The following is a 20,591-nucleotide window of genomic DNA, read 5'->3' as shown; positions in this document are numbered from 1 at the left end:
AATCCGTCAAGTAAAAGTCTGCTCCTAGAGGCTGATTCTCATCAATTTGCATCAATTTAAAACCGAAATATTTTCACTAAATCAACTGATATCGAAGTGAAAAAAATTTCCCCGCTGTTCAGCAATGTGCGCTCTATCTATGTAAGCTAAAATTTGATTGGTTAAACTGCCTGCATTAGTAGGAAATGGCTTTAAATCAACCAATGGTTTGCACCGAGTTAACTCGTCATGTGGGAGAAAGGCCTTGCTAAATACTGCCTCTTAAACTCGGCGCTCGGGAGACAAGCTATGCAAACTCAGCAACTTTAGCGAGGCTCGCAGGAGATCGAGGGTGTAAAGTACGACGAGTATACTCGTCGCCAGGGGTTAATGTGTTAACCCTTAAAACACTATATTTCTATAATAAACTTCTTTAAATTTGGGACCATCATTCTAAATTACTTGATAACAAATACAGTCAAGATTATATTCTGTTCCTGGCTCAATGCCTTACAAGTTCAAAATGATGTGTTCAATCAGTTATAAGATTTTGATGCACCCCTTTAAAGATATTATTACAATTATTCAGAATTACTATCTTATTATTTCACTGTACTGTGATTTTAAAAAAGACATACAGGTGGAGTTTTGCATGCATGTGATACCAGTGTTCATGAACTTCATCGTGTGGTAATTGTGCATATCCATCGTTTTCATTGCCATATGTGCATTCACTTTGTTTATTTCATGGAAGTGTTTGTGCATTCTCATGGTATTCTTCTACTCATTTCATGGATGTGATCATCTCGCATCTCGTCCGAGTTGGATGTGATATTTTATTAGTTCCCATTCTCAAGTTTCCACAGTTCATCTTTGCCATATTCCAAGACACACATGGAACCACTCTCAGACATTCACACAAGACTTGACATTTTCATTAATCATCAACTTATTACAGTTCATGAGGCTTTGTCTTGATAAGTCAGAGTCTAGTGTTACTGTAGTAATACCAGTCTTCTTATAGTAATTACATGCTGTTTCTTGCCAATATCGATTTATTCTGACATGAATGTATACCTTTCTTTTCCATTATGGTTGATATGCTGCTGTTATATAGATGAGCATTTTTTTTTTCATTGAACACTGAAGGCTTCCCCAACTTATTACATTACTGGGGGACAACATCTGCTGCACATGTGTTCTCTTTGGGCATTCACTTCATTCCATTCCATTTATTCGCCCAAGAATCTAATGTCACCGGTATATGGTGTATTCAGACTAAACCCATTGAGTGAAGTCCACACAGTTGCTGCTATCATCTCAACCTTCATCGGACAGCCCAGTCTTCACTGGGCTCCTTTGGTTTCCACTGAAGAAAGTTTACTCAAGGGTTATCCGTAATATTCTGTCAGGGAGTTTCACTGACCCTGTGACCTCTATACAGCCATGTTGTGCCATTCAGTAGCCACTGAATCACTCACTGATAGAATGAACCAAAACAGTTTCAACAGTAGCAGCAGACAATCCCCACCCCATCAGGCAAACATTATAATTATAAATAAAAACTCAACTGGATCTGTGTTTGTTGTGTATAAATCAACCCTTAAAGATATGACACAATGCATGTTGTTTATAAAGTTTTTAGATAGTTTGAAATTGCTGCATCTTTATTTTACCTTGGTCTTTTTTAGTGTTACTGTCTCAGTCGGTTTTGGTGTTGCCATCTTGGTCATCTATTTTGTTGCTATTTTTTCTTAGCCGTTTTTTGGTGGTTTTGGTGATTGTAGATTCACATCTTTACTTGTTTCAACCTTAAATTAAAAAAAAAAATGCAAACTTTTCAAAAAATGTGCAGTACATTCCATAACATTTACTCGCGATGGAAATTGATTACTTGGGGAAAAATACATATGCCATTGTTTATTGCTGAAAAAGTGGTTGGGCATGTTGGCCTTTAAATGTAAAAATAATAATCATTTTACTTACCGTATATACTCGCGTATAAGCTCGTTCGCGTATAAGCCGACCCCCCAAACTGAAGTAGTAAAACTGTTATAAAGTGCATGACCCGCGTATAAGCCGACCCATAATTTCTAGACAACCAGTACATTACAAGATGCACAAAGTGAGTTCTGAATACATTTATTTCAGCAAATCACATTATTAAATAAAATGAAAGTAAGAAAGCTAATTTATATGTTGAAATAAAAACAATTCTAAAGTGTTAAGTCTTAATGGAAATTTAATTAATCCTCATTCTAAAATCATGAATTATAAAAGTTCTATCACTTTTAGAATCCTTCAAAATCAGGCTCTGTATCAGACTCGCCAAACAGTTCACGAAACTCGGCTTCTGTTACGGGCGTGCTTTCATCATATACGTCGTCATTGTCATCATGGTCATCCGATAGTGTGATTCAATTGATCAAAATATGATTGGTTTCAGCGTGGACATTATTCAAGCATTGTGACAGTTTATAACTTTGAGCAGAAACCATGGCCACAACCATATCTCATTAAACAATATATCTGATTAGTAAAGTCATTGGCTTTGTACAACAAAACAAACCTATCAGAGATCTCGGAAACTCTTAATTACGCGTATTTGGACGCCAATTTTTTGATCTGGGATGCAGACAATCCCTGAGGCGGGAGTCCTCTGTACGCATGTTATAGGTGTGCGGCAAATTTCAAAGACTTGCCAGTCCTGCTTCAGCCACCTGCTTTGTGGGAAAATGTGATGATTAATTAGCTATGCTGATATTTACAATGACAGAATTCAGTGACTGTACATACATGTTGCCATTAGAAGAGTACATCAAAAAGAACATGATGCAATAGCTGTGCGGCAAGATCAAAGGCTTTGTTTGACTCGCGGCTGGATGCGAAAATGTACTGATATTTACAGTCATTGATTTCAGAGTTAGAAAGACCCAAAGATGTACATGTGGTCATTTATAAAAGTACATCAAATAAACAACTTGAGCTTTCGTTACTGTGTTCATTTCCGAATGTATCGGAATAAGTAGTGCACGAGAATCAAGACATGTTGAGACTTAGACAAAATGCCATTCGTAATTTGGATAAGTATTTTGGGGTTAAACGGCAAACTTACGAAGATTGTAACGAGATTCAGAAGAGTGCTAAAGTTGCTAGCATTGATAGTTCGGATAGGACAGTAGCCAATTGTAAGAAAGTGTGTGATGCCTAGCTTAGTGTTTGGAATAAGTCATGACTTGGATTGATGAAATTCAGTATCACTGATGGACGAACAAGAGCTATTTAAGAGGTACACAGATTGACCATACTTTTTTTTTTAATGTAGCTCGCCTTAGTCTGGTTAGTTCTAGTGTTGTAGCAAAATGTATTCATTAATACATCAGTAGCTAGGCCAAGTTTTGATATCAATTACGTTGACAAACAAATTCTTACCCATTCACAAGCATATGTTTTGATAGCTGATTGACCATTAACCCTTTTCCGAGTAAGGTAGCAACTATCAATTTCCTGCATGATACCCTTTAATGATAAAACATACAAACTTGTGTTTTAAGATCAGAATCGGTGATTATTAACTGCCTCGTCATAAAATTAGTTTGAATTTCTAAGTGAACCATTCGGCCTAACGGGAAATAGTGGCGGACTTCGCTAAGTCTGGGATGTACCAGTTTATTAGATTGTCTGTTTTCTAAACCATCGGGCAACTATTTTCAGAAGAATATACAGATCATTGAAAGCAAAGCCAAGGTATTATTTTATTAAAGATTTAACTTCAGATTGAAAATTATGTAGGTCAGAAAAGGTATGGGATAATGCTTTGTTGTGGAATTCGCGAGATGCGCTTTAAGGTCTAATCTGTTTTCCGACCTGAGACGTATTTGCGATAATACGGGGGAAAAAAAACAGCAGATAAGATACTATTTAATAATTGCCTAAAATTACTACAAGGACGTAGACAAATAAATAAACCAAAAAAATTGCGATCATGTCAATGGACCATTTGTAATGAAGCTATATTATGGTGAGTGATTACATTACGAAAACCTCTCCTTCTAAAACTAGATGCACGTACGTTTATGTTGATTCTGTAGGAAAGAAGGGACTGCAACTTTTGATGGTGGGATTCCTATTTTTACCAAAATGGGAGTCGTGGACTCCTAGTTTTAAAATCCTAGCGAGATCTCTGCATATTATCCCCGAGGCATTTACCACAGATTAAGCATATGGTAGCTATTGTACAACACTCAACTGCTAACAAACCACTTTGCTTTACTAATAACTAAACAACAGTAGTATATAAACTATGGCTGCCGATTACTTCTAAAACACCTGTCAAAGAAATTCCACAAATTATATTGTTTTACAATTATTCACGCTGACTCGTATATTGCCCTGTTATTTACCCTTCCTAAGCGTGCGCGCAACAAACCCCTATGGAGCCTCTCGATATTGTTCCTTTAAGACTATCGTACATGTATTTCTAATCTCGATCAAAATGTTTGTCGTATATACCTTCAGTATCGTAATTCTTTTATTTTTTTACGTAGATTCTTTTCATATTTACACTGAAATAAGTTAGCGTGCATTTGTACGATACCGTAGAGTTCAATGATTACTGATTAGCTGAGGGTTAAATACTTGACTGGAGATTACTAATATGGCAGTTCCTTTGGAAAATACACGCACCACCGTGGCTCAAAGAACATGTATGGCTGCATTTTCTGGTGGATGGACATCTGTCAAATAGACGTCAATACGTTAAAACATGTTTTTCATTCATTATCCTACCACTTAAGTTAGAAATAAAATATTTGTTTCACTTCACGACAGCACAAATCTTATGAGCCATGTGTCATCATTAGGCATGTAATCTCATCTTCGGTGATCGACAGAAACAATAAATACTAAAAATCGAGGGAAAAACGCGTTAAAAAATTTCAGACTTGGACCTTGGCCCGCAGATAAGCCGATCCCCCTTCTTCCAGGCCTTATTTTTTTCCTAAATTTTTCGGCTTATACGCGAGTATATACGGTATGTAACCTGACATCTTTTATAAGAGATCACTGATGCTTGCATTTTCGCAAATTTGTATGCAACAAGTAAAATAAAGCATGAGATTGATATCATGGATGCCATATTTCCTTTTCAATTATACAAACAAAAGAAATCCAATTTAAGTACTATTTAATATCATCAACATATGACATGCATGAGCATTAATCATTTTAATATGGTACAATAATTTACACCCGAAATGAAAGGCATATACTGTCAGGGTTTGCAAGGTCTATAAAGTTGTTTAACAGTGTCCATCATGTGATGTGAATCACTACTATGTATCTAAAAGTAGAATGCAGCTGCAGTTTTGGACAAACACATGATAATATGGTAGGCCATTACAATTATTTAAATAATAAAATACTGTACTTAAAGAAAATGGATAAAGTAATTTAGCTTTTCATCCGTACACTGAAGCAGTAATGAATCTAATTGATTACTTTGTATATTTTCTTGCTGCCTAACAACCTACACACATTGATGATCTGTTCTATTCTTACATGTCTTTAATGCTATTCACAAACCTATTCTTACATGTCTTTAATACTATTCACAAACCTATTCTTCTGATTTCATGCACTATCAAGTTTGCAGCTTCCTTTCATGGGGCCTCTGAATTTCTCCATTCCAAACCAATGATTGTATTTACAAGTTTAAACAGCCAACAAAGTCACCAATATTTTTTCATCAATAAAGAAAAAAAATAACAATTTGCGACATTGGCAAAGCCCTGCACGATCCCTGAATAAACTTTTTACATGTTATTTTTTGTACTTTTAAGAAGAAAAAACTTTTTTCTTGTACGAGAAAAATACATTTAAAATTTCAGGAGCCATGCCACACTCATCTTGTATTATTCATATGCGATCTCATCCCCCAAAATGATAATAAACTTTTTTTGTTTTCTTGCATTTTTTAAGAATTTTTTGTTTATGAAAAACATACATATGAAATTTGGGGAGCCACACCATGACCGTTTTATATCTAAATTCATGTTATAACAGTGTGCTATAGCAGGGTCTCACTGTATGTGTGTGTGTTTATATATATATATATATATATATATATATATATATATATATATATATATATATATATATATATATACTAATCATAATATGATAAATTATGTTTTGAGGGATTTTTTTAATGAAAGTAATATTTTTTTAAATTAAAAAAACAAAACAAAACCCAAGCGATTAACCTACCCTTATTTTAAAACCAGTGCAAGAGGAAATACACATGGGGTGGGGGTGGTCTCATAAACATGTATATAAAGAAGGCTTTAGCAAAGCACTGACATTATCAGTGTTTAAAGACAGGCAAGATCAAGAAGCAGATTTCATTTACATTTGCATTTGAAGAATAGAAATCCATTTGAAAAGTAGCTATTGAAGTTCAGAGATACCTCCTCCACAGATAAATGTGCCGTGTATTTGTAGTTGGAAAACTAATTGTGTCCAAAGGAATTGTAAAGGGAACAGTTTGTCTTCAGGTGTTAGAATTTAAGTGTATAAATTAAAATCTGTGTCAACTACAAGTACACTAACACAAGCTTGTGTTTTTGGCTTGATTCTTGACCACCCATGATTAAGCTATTGACGAACAATTTAACTATTGACATACATTTTTGCTTGATCACTGAAAGGATACATGTGGCTTTGCAAAGCTTACATGAGGATTACAGATGTTGCCTTTTTACTTGGAAAATGTCTTTTACAGTACATGGTTTGTCTATATTTCATGAATACTTGAATTGTACATGAAGTTATTGCACATAAAAAAATCTTACACTGGTTTAAACTGTAAGTGAAAACATTGTTCAGATTTATGTCATCAATAACTTTGGAGGTCATTTTTCATTTTATTTAAACATCAAAAATCTACATCTGTGTAACCTGTTTAAAGAATCCTTGACTTAATGGCTGCTGTACAGTACCGTTGTCTCTTGTGAGTATAAAGATGAACACTAATGACAGTTGCATCACTTTCTAACACACAAGTGATCTGTGGAGAGTTGCAAAGTCTGCAACTACAAGATGTACTGTATTGCACTGTCCAGTCGATTTTAAAGACAGAAGCTTTGTGGGGTTTTTAAAATTTATTTAATGTGGTGTCTGTATTTGTGCGTTTTCAAATTTCCTGTAATTTTTGTAGGTTTATATTAGATATTCTCAAATGCAAAACACAATGCTTATCTGGGTCACATGCAATGCAGACCCTCACTTGGATCTTCTGTCTTAACTACCCCATAACACCATACAAAAGGCTGCCAGGTATGAATATGTAAGCATGGCATAAGTGATGGAAAGGTTGAAAAATAGTTAAATGCATCTCAGAGTTTGGTTATACAGTCTACAAGATGTGCTTGTAATGTGTTGAGTTTTTACTTTCTCGAACCCTTTGCTATTAACATTTTAGACTATTCTAACTGCTATAAAGCAGTGATATTTCACCCTTGAATATGGGATGTGTAATGATTGCCATGAAGCTAGGATGTCTAATGATTTCCATTGTTACATATATTTGATTTAATTTATATTTGATTTAATTTAATTGTTTTGAAAGCTTTAAAATCTTTTTATTTTTAATTTCATTACATGTCAGAATAATGTAATTTTGTTTACTAAGAGTTTCAGTTTTCTCAGAAAATAGTTTGACCCTGACTGTTCAGTTGTAAACACCTAAAGCTGACCTAGTTCCCAACCTTGATTTAAAAATCAGTGTGAGAAGGAAACAACTTTTTTATTTTTTTTATTCTCTAAGTAAAATGATTGGTTTTTATCAAAGTCATACTGGGACTATGTGATTTTTTTATATGTAAACAGTCTCCATTTCGCAATTCTGGGCTTTCCTAAATAGCGCGTTAGTTTTAATAGTGATGCTTAGAGAGAGAGATCTCATTTGGGCTTCTAAACACTGGGATGTAAAGGTGTTTCTTTTGCTGTGTCATTTTGGAGTTATATTTTAATTTTTTTTAAATTCAAATTATTTGGATTCAAAAGGATTAATTCTTTTTCCTGGAAATATTTGAGTGCTCTTACAGAATTCTTTGACAAAGACATGTCATTAAGTCAAACACCAGATTATTGTTTGTGAATAACACAGAAATGTAGACCTTACAACACCACAAAGGATACAGTATACGTCATCACCTTCCATCTTGGATTCTTCATCAGGACTCAAACTTGAATTCATTAGAACATTTCATTACTAGAACTTATAAAATGTAATTTGTGGATTATTATTCTTGGATTATTTTTGGATTTGATTCTTAAAACTGTAAGTTCTTATTTTTTCATTTTTACAGAGTTTTTCCAGGGAAAAAAATTGTTTGTTAAATTTTTCAAAGCTTGTTGTTTTCACACTTTTTTTATTACTGTTTATTCGAGCCTAAACACATAACATGAAACGATGAAGCAAAGATGTCTAATGGCTGCCATGATGCTAGGATGTCTGATGGTTGCCATGAAGCTAGGATATCTAATGATTGCCAGGAAGCAAAGATGTCTGATGGTTGCCATGAAGACAGGATGTCTTATGGTTGCCATGAAGCTAGGATGTCTGTTGGTTGCCATGAAGCTAGGATGTCTAATGGTTGCCATGAAGCAATGATGTCTAATGATTGCCATGGAGCTAGGATGTCTAATGATTGCAATGAAGCAAAGATATCTGATGAGATTGCCATGAAGCTAAGATGTCTGATGGTTGCCATGAAGGTAGGATCTCTGATGATTGCCATGAAGCAAAGATGTCTGATGGTTGCCATGAAGCAAGGATGTCTAATGGTTGCCATAAAGCTGGGATGTCTAATGATTGCCATGGAGCTAGGATGTCTATCGATTGCCATAGAGCTAGAACAACTAATGGTTGCCATGAAGCTAGGATGTCTAATGATTGCCATGGAGCTAGAACAACTAATGGTTGCCATGAAGCTAGGTTGTCTGATGGTTGCCATGAAGGTAGTATGTCTGATGATTGCCATGAAGCAAAGATGTCTGATGGTTGCCATGAAGCAAGGATGTCTGATGGTTGCCATGAAGCAAGGATGTCTAATGGTTGCCATGAAACTAGGATATATGATGATTGCCATGAAGCTAGATGTCTAATGATTGCCATGAAGCTAGGATGTCTAGTGATTGCCATGAAGCTAGAACAACTAATGGTTGCCATGAAGCTAGAACAACTAATGGTTGCCATGAAGCTAGGGTGTCTAATGATTGCCATGAAGCTAGGATGTCTAATGATTGCCATGAAGCTAGAACAACTAATGGTTGCCATGAAGCTAGGGTGTCTAATGATTGCCATGAAGCTAGGATGTCTGATTGCCATGAAGCTAGGATGTTTAATGATTGCTATGAAGCTAGGATGTCTAACGATTGCCAACTGAACATAGAGTTTCTGAAGCTGCAGTTAACTTTAGTTTTGTGATCCTATTCTTTCTAATTTGGGTAGTTATTCATCATCATCATCATCATCATCACCACCACCACCACCACCACCATCATCATCATCAGTTGCTGATTCACCACTAAGTTTTGCACTATATTCCAACAAGCAGTGAATTTTCCATACTTTAATAAAATTAATTTCATCCAGAATAGTGAAGAATAAAATTTATAAGGTATAATGATATCTTGAACAGCATAAAGGGGAAAATAATTGTGAAGACATTTTTTTACAACAAAGGCAATCATAACTAATTACAATACATATGTAAATGAAAAAAGTAAAACATGAATTATCTACGAGATAGTGCAAAAGTATTGTAGTCCCCAAGAAAATCACTAATATTTCTTATCTAATTTTCCTGGAGATCTGCTGACCAATAAAGAATGTTACTTTGTTCCAATAAACAGCAGTATTTAAGCCTAAACATCAAATAAGATGTCTGCAGAAAGTAAAATGTCTGATGCATTTAGCATTTAGCCTTTTGTATAGCATGACAAGGCAAACAGGCAGGCTTTGTCTGGTTCCATAATGATCACTCACCCCTCAGTTTCCAGTCATTTCATCCAAATGCAACTATTCCAGAAAATGCTGATTTTGACTGTACAACTTTGTGAAGAACCATTGTATAATCATCAACATTGATGTCAGTGTCAGCATCAGTGTTGGCATCAGTGTTGGCATCTGCAGAGATAAAAGCATACACATACGCATAACCTCACTGCTTTTCAACCATTCTTTGTTCCAAGGTCCTAGGTGACAGTTCGGAGTGAGTTTGTATAACACAAGACCCCTAACTGAGTGGGCTAATGGAGCTAACATTTTCAATACATGTAAATAAAAATTATGGATCTTGATGAATGCTGCACTCATTGACATTGGTTACATTTTGTATTTTAAGTTTATTTCTCATGCACAGTTCAAGCTAGCATCGGGGGCCCTGAGTGGCCGAGTGGTCTGAAGCGCTCTCTGTTACAGCTCACTGCCATCTCACCTCTGTCTGCGTGGGTTCGAGTCTCGGATTCGGCCAATGTGGGTATGTGAGAAAGCTTGCCAGTAGCTTCTCATGGGTCGGTGGTTCTTTCTGGGGTTTTCCCGGGTTCTTCCTCCACCATTAATACTGGCCACCATGTATAGTCGAATTGTGTGCTGAAAAATGGCGTTAAACCCTACAACAACAACAAGCTAGCATCAGCAAACCAAACAGTTGCATGCATTACAGTATCAACCAATTAAAATTGAAGAATGTCATTGTGACCTACATTTTACATTTTACTGCATCATAATAACAGGGTTCCTGCACCTCCTGATTCTTAAAGTGGTCCTGGAATCCAACTAGAATTTGAATTCAACAAAAATATCCTGAAAACCTCCTTGAAAATTACTTTTGTCATAAAATGTCATAGAATTTGATATTAAAAAGATAAACTAAAGACTTTGTTTGAGAAAATATGCTATTTATCCAATGCAGCTTTGAGTGGATGATTTTGCAATGATCATCATATTACGTCAGTAACCATAGTTGAGTCCAGTAACTAAGAGGTTTTTGTACATGTTCCTTCAACTGCAGTATTGTCTCTTTAGTCAAACTATCAGACTTTAAAACTGACTCCTGAAATTGCCATTGTTTCCTTAAAATCTCCTAGAAAATTCCTGGAAAATGAAAATCATTTTGGTGCAGGAACCCTGTAATAAGTACAACAGTTTTATTGAAAGAAGAAATGTGGAAATTTTGTGTTTTTGAAGTAAAACAATTGCATGTTGTTTATTTTCAAATCATGACACCTGATAATTGAATGCATCTCTGTTAGTACTGCACCCTTACAGTCAATAAGGTCAGCATGACCTGCATTTATGCTTTACTCAGATAGGTTAAGTATGTTTGTTTAGCCGTTTATTTCATGCTGTATACAACCTAGCATACACAGAAGACCCTTCTGACCGGTGCATTTCAAAGCAGGAATAAATATGTTTATCCGGGGTTAAATTTCCCATTAACTGCATATTGTGTGTATGAATGAATAGATATTTGGAAGAGTGGTCTATATTCATCTCATGCAAATTCTCAGTTGTAGTGGCTGATCAAGGTAATTACGTATGCATGAACGGTTATAAATATACTGCCTGTCAGGCAGTTAAATGTGTTTTATAGGTATAGTCAGCGACAACAGCTTCTAAATAAGGTTTTATGAACAATGATTTTGAAGAAAAGTAAAAAACATATCTGGTGTTTATCAGCTTTTTTGTAGTATCTCTACATTGATTTTTCTACATTGATATCATAGAAAATAATTTTAGTTTTTATTGTATGTTTATATTGTGTCCTGTCACAGGGACCAAGATTTCATGGACAGTATCACATTAGTCTGAATTTATTTTCTACGTGATAATTAATGCTTACAGTGGCTGCTGTAAACTATTTAAAGCGTCATAGAGATAGGTTATGTAATCCTTGATTACATTCTGGTTATTTTTATCATTGCTAGTTCTGCCAACACCATCACTTCTGTTCTGGCCAATCAACAGCACAGCTGTCGAGGTTTCCTGGGAGATTGACAACCAACTGCCACCCGTGGAGTTGTATCTGACAGTGAAGAAAATTGTTCCCAATGGCCTCTCATTGGTGGTGCAGAAAACCCTGACTGCAGTGACCTATAATACCGTAATAGACAGTCTGGGTAAGAAGACTTCACTTTCAGCTCTGCTGGTCAAATGAGCTTATGGGATGGCCTACATTTGTCCATCATCCAGCCATCTGTACTTTATTATACATTTTATATCAGCTACTTGTGAAGATTACATGAAACTTGCACATACATTCATCCCACTGTCTGGTAGGTCCAGAATTAAAATGGTGCTGCTTGAAACTTGTTGTCACTTCTCTGAAGAAATGGAAAGTCTTATAAACATGGGGTTTTCACCAAAGACTTCTTATAATGTCTAGTTACTACTAAAGAATAATCTTGCCAGTTTGACATCCAAAACAATGTATACCATGGTAGACATCTTAAAAATATTGTTGTTGCTACTCCTCCAAAATGGAAAGTCATAATGACATGTGGTTTTAGCCAGAAGACATCTTACGGTGTCTTATGTATGTGTGTGTGATTAGAATTTTTAACATTGCTTTAACAATATTTCAGTCATATTGCTATGATGTCTGCAGTGTGGCAGTTTATAAGGGTGTCTAGTTCTGTGGCATCATGCCACAGATGCATGATGTCCCACCCAGTCACATTACCCTGACACCAGGCTGACCAGTCCTAACACTAACCTGTTAATGCTGAGCACCTAGTTATGCAGCTGTTAGTACCATTTTTGTTGTTGTTGTTGTTCTAGGGTTTAACGCCATTTTTCAGCACAAGATAGGCTATACATGGCGGCCAGTATAACTGGTGGAGGAAGAACCCTGGAAAACCCAGGGAAGAACCACCGACCCACAGTACCATTTTTGTAAGTCTTTAGTATGACTCAACTGAGGTTTGAACCCACAACCTCAGGCATCTGAGACAGACGCTCTACCACTAGGCCGCCGGAGCAGTCTGTGGTGTCTCAATAGTTCTCAGTGAAAATGACCTGATGTGATTTTAAAGAAAAATGAAAACAACAAAGTATTGTTATCACTTCTTTGCCTGAATGGTTGGTCATATTAACTTGGATTTTTCACCAAATGTCTTATAATCCCTGGTTGTTCCTAAATGAAAATGGTGTCAGTCTTACATCAAGTATGGTTTCCATGACGGCCAACTTGAGAATCTTGTTTCTGATGATAATCCTCATGATTTGATGGTTGTGGTAATGTGGGGTTTTCACCAAAGTACTTATTGTGTCTTAATTGGTCCTGGAATAGAAGGCATGCAGATATGGCTACCATTGCTAAAAGTAGATAAATCACACAACTTCTCAGCAATTGTTTAGTGGAGTTTGTACATCTGTTGCCTATCTACCATCAACTATGACTGATATTACCAAAACTAGAAAAACTTGAAATGATTTCTCCAAACCGTTTCATAGAATTTGACCAAACTTGACAGAAAACATCTTTTCATGGAGACCTTTAAATTTATTTATTAGAAAAAGATGATGATTTATTATCAGATATAGGACCATTACTAAATATTTATTTTAAAAAAAACAACATTTAAGCAGCTTTTTCCCAGAAACTGTGCAAAAGAATTTGACCAAATTTGATTGAAAACATCCTGACAGGGCTTTCCAGCTTGTACAACTGCTGTTGATCTGATCATGTCAGATATGGTCTGGCACTATTACTAAAATGAGTGGAACTTTGAAATAACATCTCAAAAAAAACATTACAAAAAGTATAAGTAAGGCAACCTAGAAACAACTTCCAGAAATACGTCGAAAAGAAATTAACAAAAAACATCTTGATGTGAAGACGTTTATATTCTATAGTGTTTCCCATCTACTATCAGATATGTCTGCCATTAGTCAAAAAAGAAAAAAAACTTTAAATTATTTCTTCTACAAACAACACTGAAAAGAATTTGACCAATCATGAAAGGAAGCATTCTTACATGAAGATGTTTAAAATTTGTGCATATGACTTGAGATAGCATATGGCCACAGTTACTAAAAATAGATAAACATTTTAATGACTTCTTCTCAAAATATCAACAGAATTTGACAAAGTTTGATAATATAATTTAGGATTTGAACAAAGGATGCCAATCCACAACAAAAAGTAGATAAACAATTACACCAGTTAGTTGGTCCTAAATGAAAATGGAATCAAATTTATGTCAAATCTTAAAAATTATTTTTGCTGCAAGTCCTTCTAAATCAGTGGTCTTGTTGAAACAGATTGTCACCAAAAGATGCCTTATAATCCAGAAAAAAAATGGTGCTCATTAGACATCCAAGAACGAAACCATGATGGCTATCTTTAAAATCTTGCCTCAGCTAATTCACTCGAGTGGTTGGTTTTATCAACATGAGGTTTTCACTCAGGACTCCTTTTGATGTTTAGTTGGCCCTAATAGAAAATATTGCCCTTCATTAAGTCTTCATATAGTGCCCATCAATTGCTTATAATGAAGATGATGCTAATCAAACATCCAGTTTCTTGGCTGTGGTGGTCATCTGTTGAATCTTATTATCACTGCATTTGCAGAAAATGCTTTTTGTAGAGAAATTGTGTTTTCAGTAAAAGACAAAAAGGATTTTCAATAAAAGACTTTTTGATATGCAGTTAGTTCTTAATTAAATTGGTGCTAATTGAACCTACAATATTAAAAATCATGGTATAGTTTCTCTGAGCAGTGCTATAGGCATGGGGTTCAAGATGTTTTGAAGTTTTTATGTGTTGCCTTTATGTTGTTTTATATACATGTATACATTTTGAAGAATGTTAACATCTTTATGATATACATTTTATCTTTGCTTCATGTTTACTTAATTTGGAAGGGTTTACCTCTCTAACTGTTGTGTGGTTCATTTTTACATATTTTTGAAATTAATATCTTCAGATGGTACCATATAGTCACTCTTGTACTGAGGTACCATAGAACAGTACTACATACATTCATGTAACAGAACCTGATGACATCAAATCAGTAGATTTCAAAATCTTGATTAGTAGATTAGGATTTCTTATCAGCATAAATATTTACACTTTTCAGGGTGATTAAAAACAAAAAATAAGTGCATTTTTGCTAAATTATGCATTCTGTTCATATTATAGGTAAGCATCAAGTTCTGAACAGGAGTCCAATTCTTATAGCAATAGTACTATAATGATTAAATAATATGAGTCTGGGTATGGTCAGGTCATAGTTCACTGCAAACATTTTTATTAAAATCACAAGTATTTTTAGATCTCTTTGCTACTTTAATGCCTTGTGTCCACTGAAAACATTCGCTTCATTTATTAGCTTTCATTTTCAACAGGCTGTCAGTAGCTTTTTGTCCAGATATTTTCCCTATGTGATGGTGTCTGCATGTGTCTGGCAGTATAATTCCTTCCCCAATGTGCTATCTTAAAATACACTTTACATTAAACATGCAATTATAACTCGAGACTAATAATTTCCAGGCATTGTTGAAATTGTTTTAATATTGTTTCACCATTTAATTTTAGCATTGGGAGACAGTGCATGTTCTAGTATTTTAGCATGAATTGACAACAAAAAAATGTAACTTCCCCTAAATATTCATTGTTAAATATCTTGAAAAATTAATTAGCAATTAAACAAGACAAAATAAATCCAAAGGTTTATACAAGTGTTTCAGCCAAAATCAATTTTTTTCAGCCTCTCCTGCCAAATATTTCCCATTTTTAACCAAATAATGTAATATGAAAACGATGCAAATGTGCATTTCCAGCATTTGAAAAATCTAGTATCAGCTACTTCTTCAAATTGGATAGCCTTCCTGACATTAAAAAGAAAATACTTTAATGTAATATATTGTCATTTATATATTTATATTTTTTTTATATTTATATTAAAATGATGCTTATCTAACCTCCAAAAGGGCTGTCTCGACAGTCATCTTGAAAATCTTTATATGGCTACTTCTTCTGAACAGACGATCTTTTTCACTAACATACCGTTACATAATTATGTAGCTGCTGCTGCATACAAATAGCACCCATGTGACCTCCAGCATGTCACCATAGTGGGCACATCTAAATTCTTGTTGTGAATACACCTCTTCATGAATGGTGTCATTGACATTAGATTTACACCAAAGTACTTGTTGCAATATTTCATTTGCTCCGAATGAAAATGTTACTGATTTAACCAACAACATATTTGCACTTTTGTGAAGGAGTTTTTAAATTCAGACCCAGCTGACATTGGGGTAGAATCAAAGGTCATAGATTGAATTTTGGTAGCTAGCCACTTATTACAAGTGGCAAAAGCACCCCTGGAGAAACAGCACCAACATTAAGTACGAGATGAGTAGTGACAATACTGCCATCATAAGTAAGATGAACTAGATCAAAATACTCTACAGGCACTTACAATAACAGAACTTGAAATGGTGCTATGCAGCATCAAATCAGGCAAAGCAGCAGGATATGACAACATCCTGCCTGAGTTCTTGAAACATCTTAGCCCAAAGGCAAGGGAATGGCTTGCCACTTTTTTTACACCCAGGTTGTTAGGGAAAAGTGCATGCCGACTTTGTGGCACCAGGCAAAGATTATTGCAATCCCAAAGCCTGGCAAAGATCCCAACAGTGAGGTGAGTTATCAGCCAATCTTCTTGCTTTCAGTCTTAAGGTACTGGAGCTATTCTCCAAAGAATTGGTCCTGACTTGGAGAAGATCATAATTGTTGAGCAAGCAGGCTTCAGGCTTGGCCATAGCACTTGTGATCAAGTCCTTGCCCTGACTACATTAAATTTTGTTGGAAACGGGTTTCAGATGAACCTTAAAACTGGAGTTATTTTTCTGGATCTAACAGCGGCATATGACATGGTCTGGCATGCAGGGCTACTGTTGAAAATTTACAGTGTATTGCCATGCTGGATGGTTGAGACTATTGAAATGTTCCTTTGCAACAGGCACTTAAGAGTGCACATCAGAAAGAACTGCAGCTCATGGAGGCGTCAGATTAATGGACTTCCACAAGGGTCTGTTCTTTCGCCAGGTTTGTTCAATGTCTATGCCAATGTCTTACCTGTAACACAGTCGTGCAAGTTCATATATGCAGATGACATTGCTCTCGGGACCCAAAGTCGCTCATTTGCTGAGCTTGAGGGGGTACTGAACAAGGACATGGAGGATATGATGGACTTCTTCAAGAAATGGTGCCTACAGCCAAGCACAACAAAGTCAATCTCCAGCATCTTCCATCTTAACAATGCAAATGCAAACTGTGAGCTTTGCATTCTCCTCAGTGGGCAGCAAATAAAACATGACCTGACACAATTATACCTTAATGTGACTCTGGACAGATCACTTACATTCTACAACCACCTGAAGAAAACTACAGCAAAACCTAGCACTCCAAACAACCTACTCCACAAAATGGCTGGCTCAACCTGGGGCACTAGTGCTCAGACACTCAAAACATCAGCACTGACCCTCTGTTATTCAGCAGCCAAGTATTGCACTCCTATCTGGGCTAGATCATCTCACACTAAGTTAATTAATATCCAGCTCAACACAACAATGCGTATAATCTCTGAAACACTATGTCCGACTCCTTTACCTAGGCTGCTGGTACTCAGCAACATTCCTCCTCTACATCTATTATAAATATGACCAACGTTACCAATATAGAAAAACCCACATCTATTATAAATATGACCAACGTTACCAATATAGAAAAACCCACATCTATTATAAATATGACCAACGTTACTAATATAGAAAAACCCACATCTATTATAAATATGACCAATGTTACCAATATAGAAAAACCCACATCTGTTATAAATATGACCAACGTTACTAATATAGAAAAACCCACATCTATTATAAATATGATCAACGTTACTAATATAGAAAAACCCACATCTATTATAAATATGACCAACGTTACTAATATAGAAAAACCCACATCTATTATAAATATGACCAACGTTACTAATATAGAAAAACCCACATCTATTATAAAAAAAGACCAACGTTACTAATATAGAAAAACCATTAAACGGCTTATTCTCAAAACCTGCTTTACAGAATTTGACTAATTTTGACAAAAAGCGTCCCAGTTTAAAATCCTTTCAGATTTGTAGAAATGATGCTGTGCCATCAAATGAGGTTTCCATTACTATAACAATAAAAAGATATTTAAAATAATTTTATCTCAGAATAAAACTCATCAGAAATTGACCAGAAAGTATCCAGGCATAAAGGATTTTTAGTATTGGAAAAATGAAGATAACGAAAACAGAAACCTATGACACAAGTGATTTCAAAACCTATACAATCAGTCAACAGCATTGGAAGAAATTTCTGCTGAAAGTAATCATACTGAACCATATTTATTTGCCAACAGCTTTGGCAAACGGCTGTTAGGTAAATGTGAGTCCAGTGAGTGATCTTAGGCTTGGGCCTCCTGTTTTTGAAGTGGTGTGTCCTGTTTAGTTCCATATATGCATAGGATAGTCTTGGCACATCTGAACTTGTTAAGAGTTTAACGTTGTTTTTTCTGAGTTTATCGTGGTATAAACTGTCAGTTGCCAACTCATACAGCAAATAATGCCCGAAGGGCGTTATGTAAGCTGTGTGAGTTTGCAACTGACAGTTTATACCATGATAAACTCAGAAAAAACAACATTAAACTCTTATAATTGAAATTTCAATTATTTGTTATGTTATTTTGTTTGTATCATTAAAAAATAGAAATAGTGTTTATTGTTTCAAAATTGTGATACATCCATTTGCATATTTTATTATTGAAGCCCATATTTTATTATTAAGGTTCATATTTTATTATTGATGCCCATGTTTTATTAATAAGGCCCATATTTTATTATTAAGGTTCATATTTTATTATTGAGGCCCATGTTTTATTAATAAGGCTCATATTTTATTATTAAGGCTCATATTTTATTATTAAGGTTCATATCTGATTATTGAGGCCCATATTTTTTATATTAAGGCCCATATTTTTTAATAAGGCCCATATTTTATTATTAAGGCCCATCTCAATTGTGTGTTCTGTTATGCTTCAGGTTTATTGTTCTACTGATATAAGAATTAAACGTTTTATGTACAATTTTATATTGAGGATTACAATTTATAGCATTTAACATCATAATTGTTTGAAAGTTATGTCTCATGGTTTCTAAATATACAGTGGAACCCCGCTATAACGCGATGATCGGGGTCCATAAAATCGGATCGCGTTAAAAGCGGGGTCGCGTTAATGCGGGGTTTTACAATATTTAACTTTTTTTCCGAGAACATATACGTGTATACATGTACAGTGATCAAAAATCGGCTAATCATCAGATGAATATTAACTGGAATGCATTAATTAAGATATATTCAAAATAATCGAAGGCTAATATATTTATAGGTTATTACTGTGCATTAAAAACATTTACTAATTTTTATTTGTTTGAACGATAATACAGATTGACCGATAATACCAGACTATCGCTATATCATGAAAAGTGTATCAACACCGTATGCTACCGTGCCGTCGTGGCATGCAGTTCATCCATAATGGATGTAATTTCATTGAAAATCATACAGATTTAAAATATTCAATAATTTTGTAATAGTCTGAATTCGTCATGTAAAATATAGGATGAACAAAATATTGAAACCATTTACTTGCCGTCTGATATCGTACGGTCATTGCATGCAGCTATTCCCGGGTCTACATACGGTGTCTGTACAAATTTCATACCGCTAAAATTTTATCATATGCGACAACTGCAAGAATAATTAACAATCAACGCATGATTTCAGCGTGCAAATAACTTTTATTTCAGATTTTGTGAACATCAAAAGAAACATGTGAAAACTGCTAAATTAATACTTCTTTTAAGTTGAGTAATGCCAATGATGTGTCGACGGATGCATTATTATCTGCTACCATTCCCTTTATCATTTCATGGCGATAATTTTGTTTAAATACGGAAATTATGCCTTGGTCAAGTGGCTGGATTTCTGACGTAGTGTTTTTCGGGAGGTACGAAACTTTGATCTTGCCATCACTGCTGACAAGATTTTCCACTGGGGGGTGGGCGGGGCAATTATCCAGCAGGAGGAGAGCTTTTTCCTCCAGCTTGAGTTTTCGTAAATGAGCCCGAACATCTGGAACGAATGTTTTGTGAAACAAGTCATCAAATATGGAGCTATTCATCCAAGCATTCTTGCTGTTAGTGTACTGAAATGGAAGTGCCTTCATATTTACATGATGAAAACATCTGGGAGCTTTCGATTTTCCAATCATCAGAGGTCTGACTTTGTGGCTGCCAGACTTGTTAACACAAAATAAGAGAGTCACTCTGTCCTTCCTCTTCTTGAAACCTTCTCGTTTGTGACTGTCAGTCTTGGTTGCAAGGGTGCGATCGGGTAACATTTTATAACATAAACCAGTCTCATTGCAGTTGTAAACTTGGTCGGCTGTGTAGCAACCGTCCTCCAGCAACTTTTTAAGCCCAATCGGGTA

General features: G+C 35.2%; 1 protein-coding gene across 1 annotated transcript in view; it reads left to right on the top strand.

Moving 5' to 3' along the window:
• LOC149803586 (protogenin B-like) overlaps window positions 1-20,591 on the top strand; it is a 180,835-nt gene that overhangs the window by 89,443 nt on the left and 70,801 nt on the right. The window contains exon 13 of the mRNA XM_089953334.1: window positions 11,974-12,165. Within this exon, the coding sequence (XP_089809460.1) occupies window positions 11,974-12,165 (192 nt within the window). The remainder of the gene's footprint in view (window positions 1-11,973; window positions 12,166-20,591) is intronic.

Source organism: Sinohyriopsis cumingii, chromosome 3 (genome assembly GCF_028554795.1).
Source record: "Sinohyriopsis cumingii isolate HCF-2022 chromosome 3, ASM2855479v2, whole genome shotgun sequence".
In the NCBI taxonomy this organism is placed as follows: Eukaryota; Metazoa; Mollusca; class Bivalvia; order Unionida; family Unionidae; genus Sinohyriopsis; species Sinohyriopsis cumingii.
This window is presented reverse-complemented; position numbering and strand designations above follow the sequence as displayed.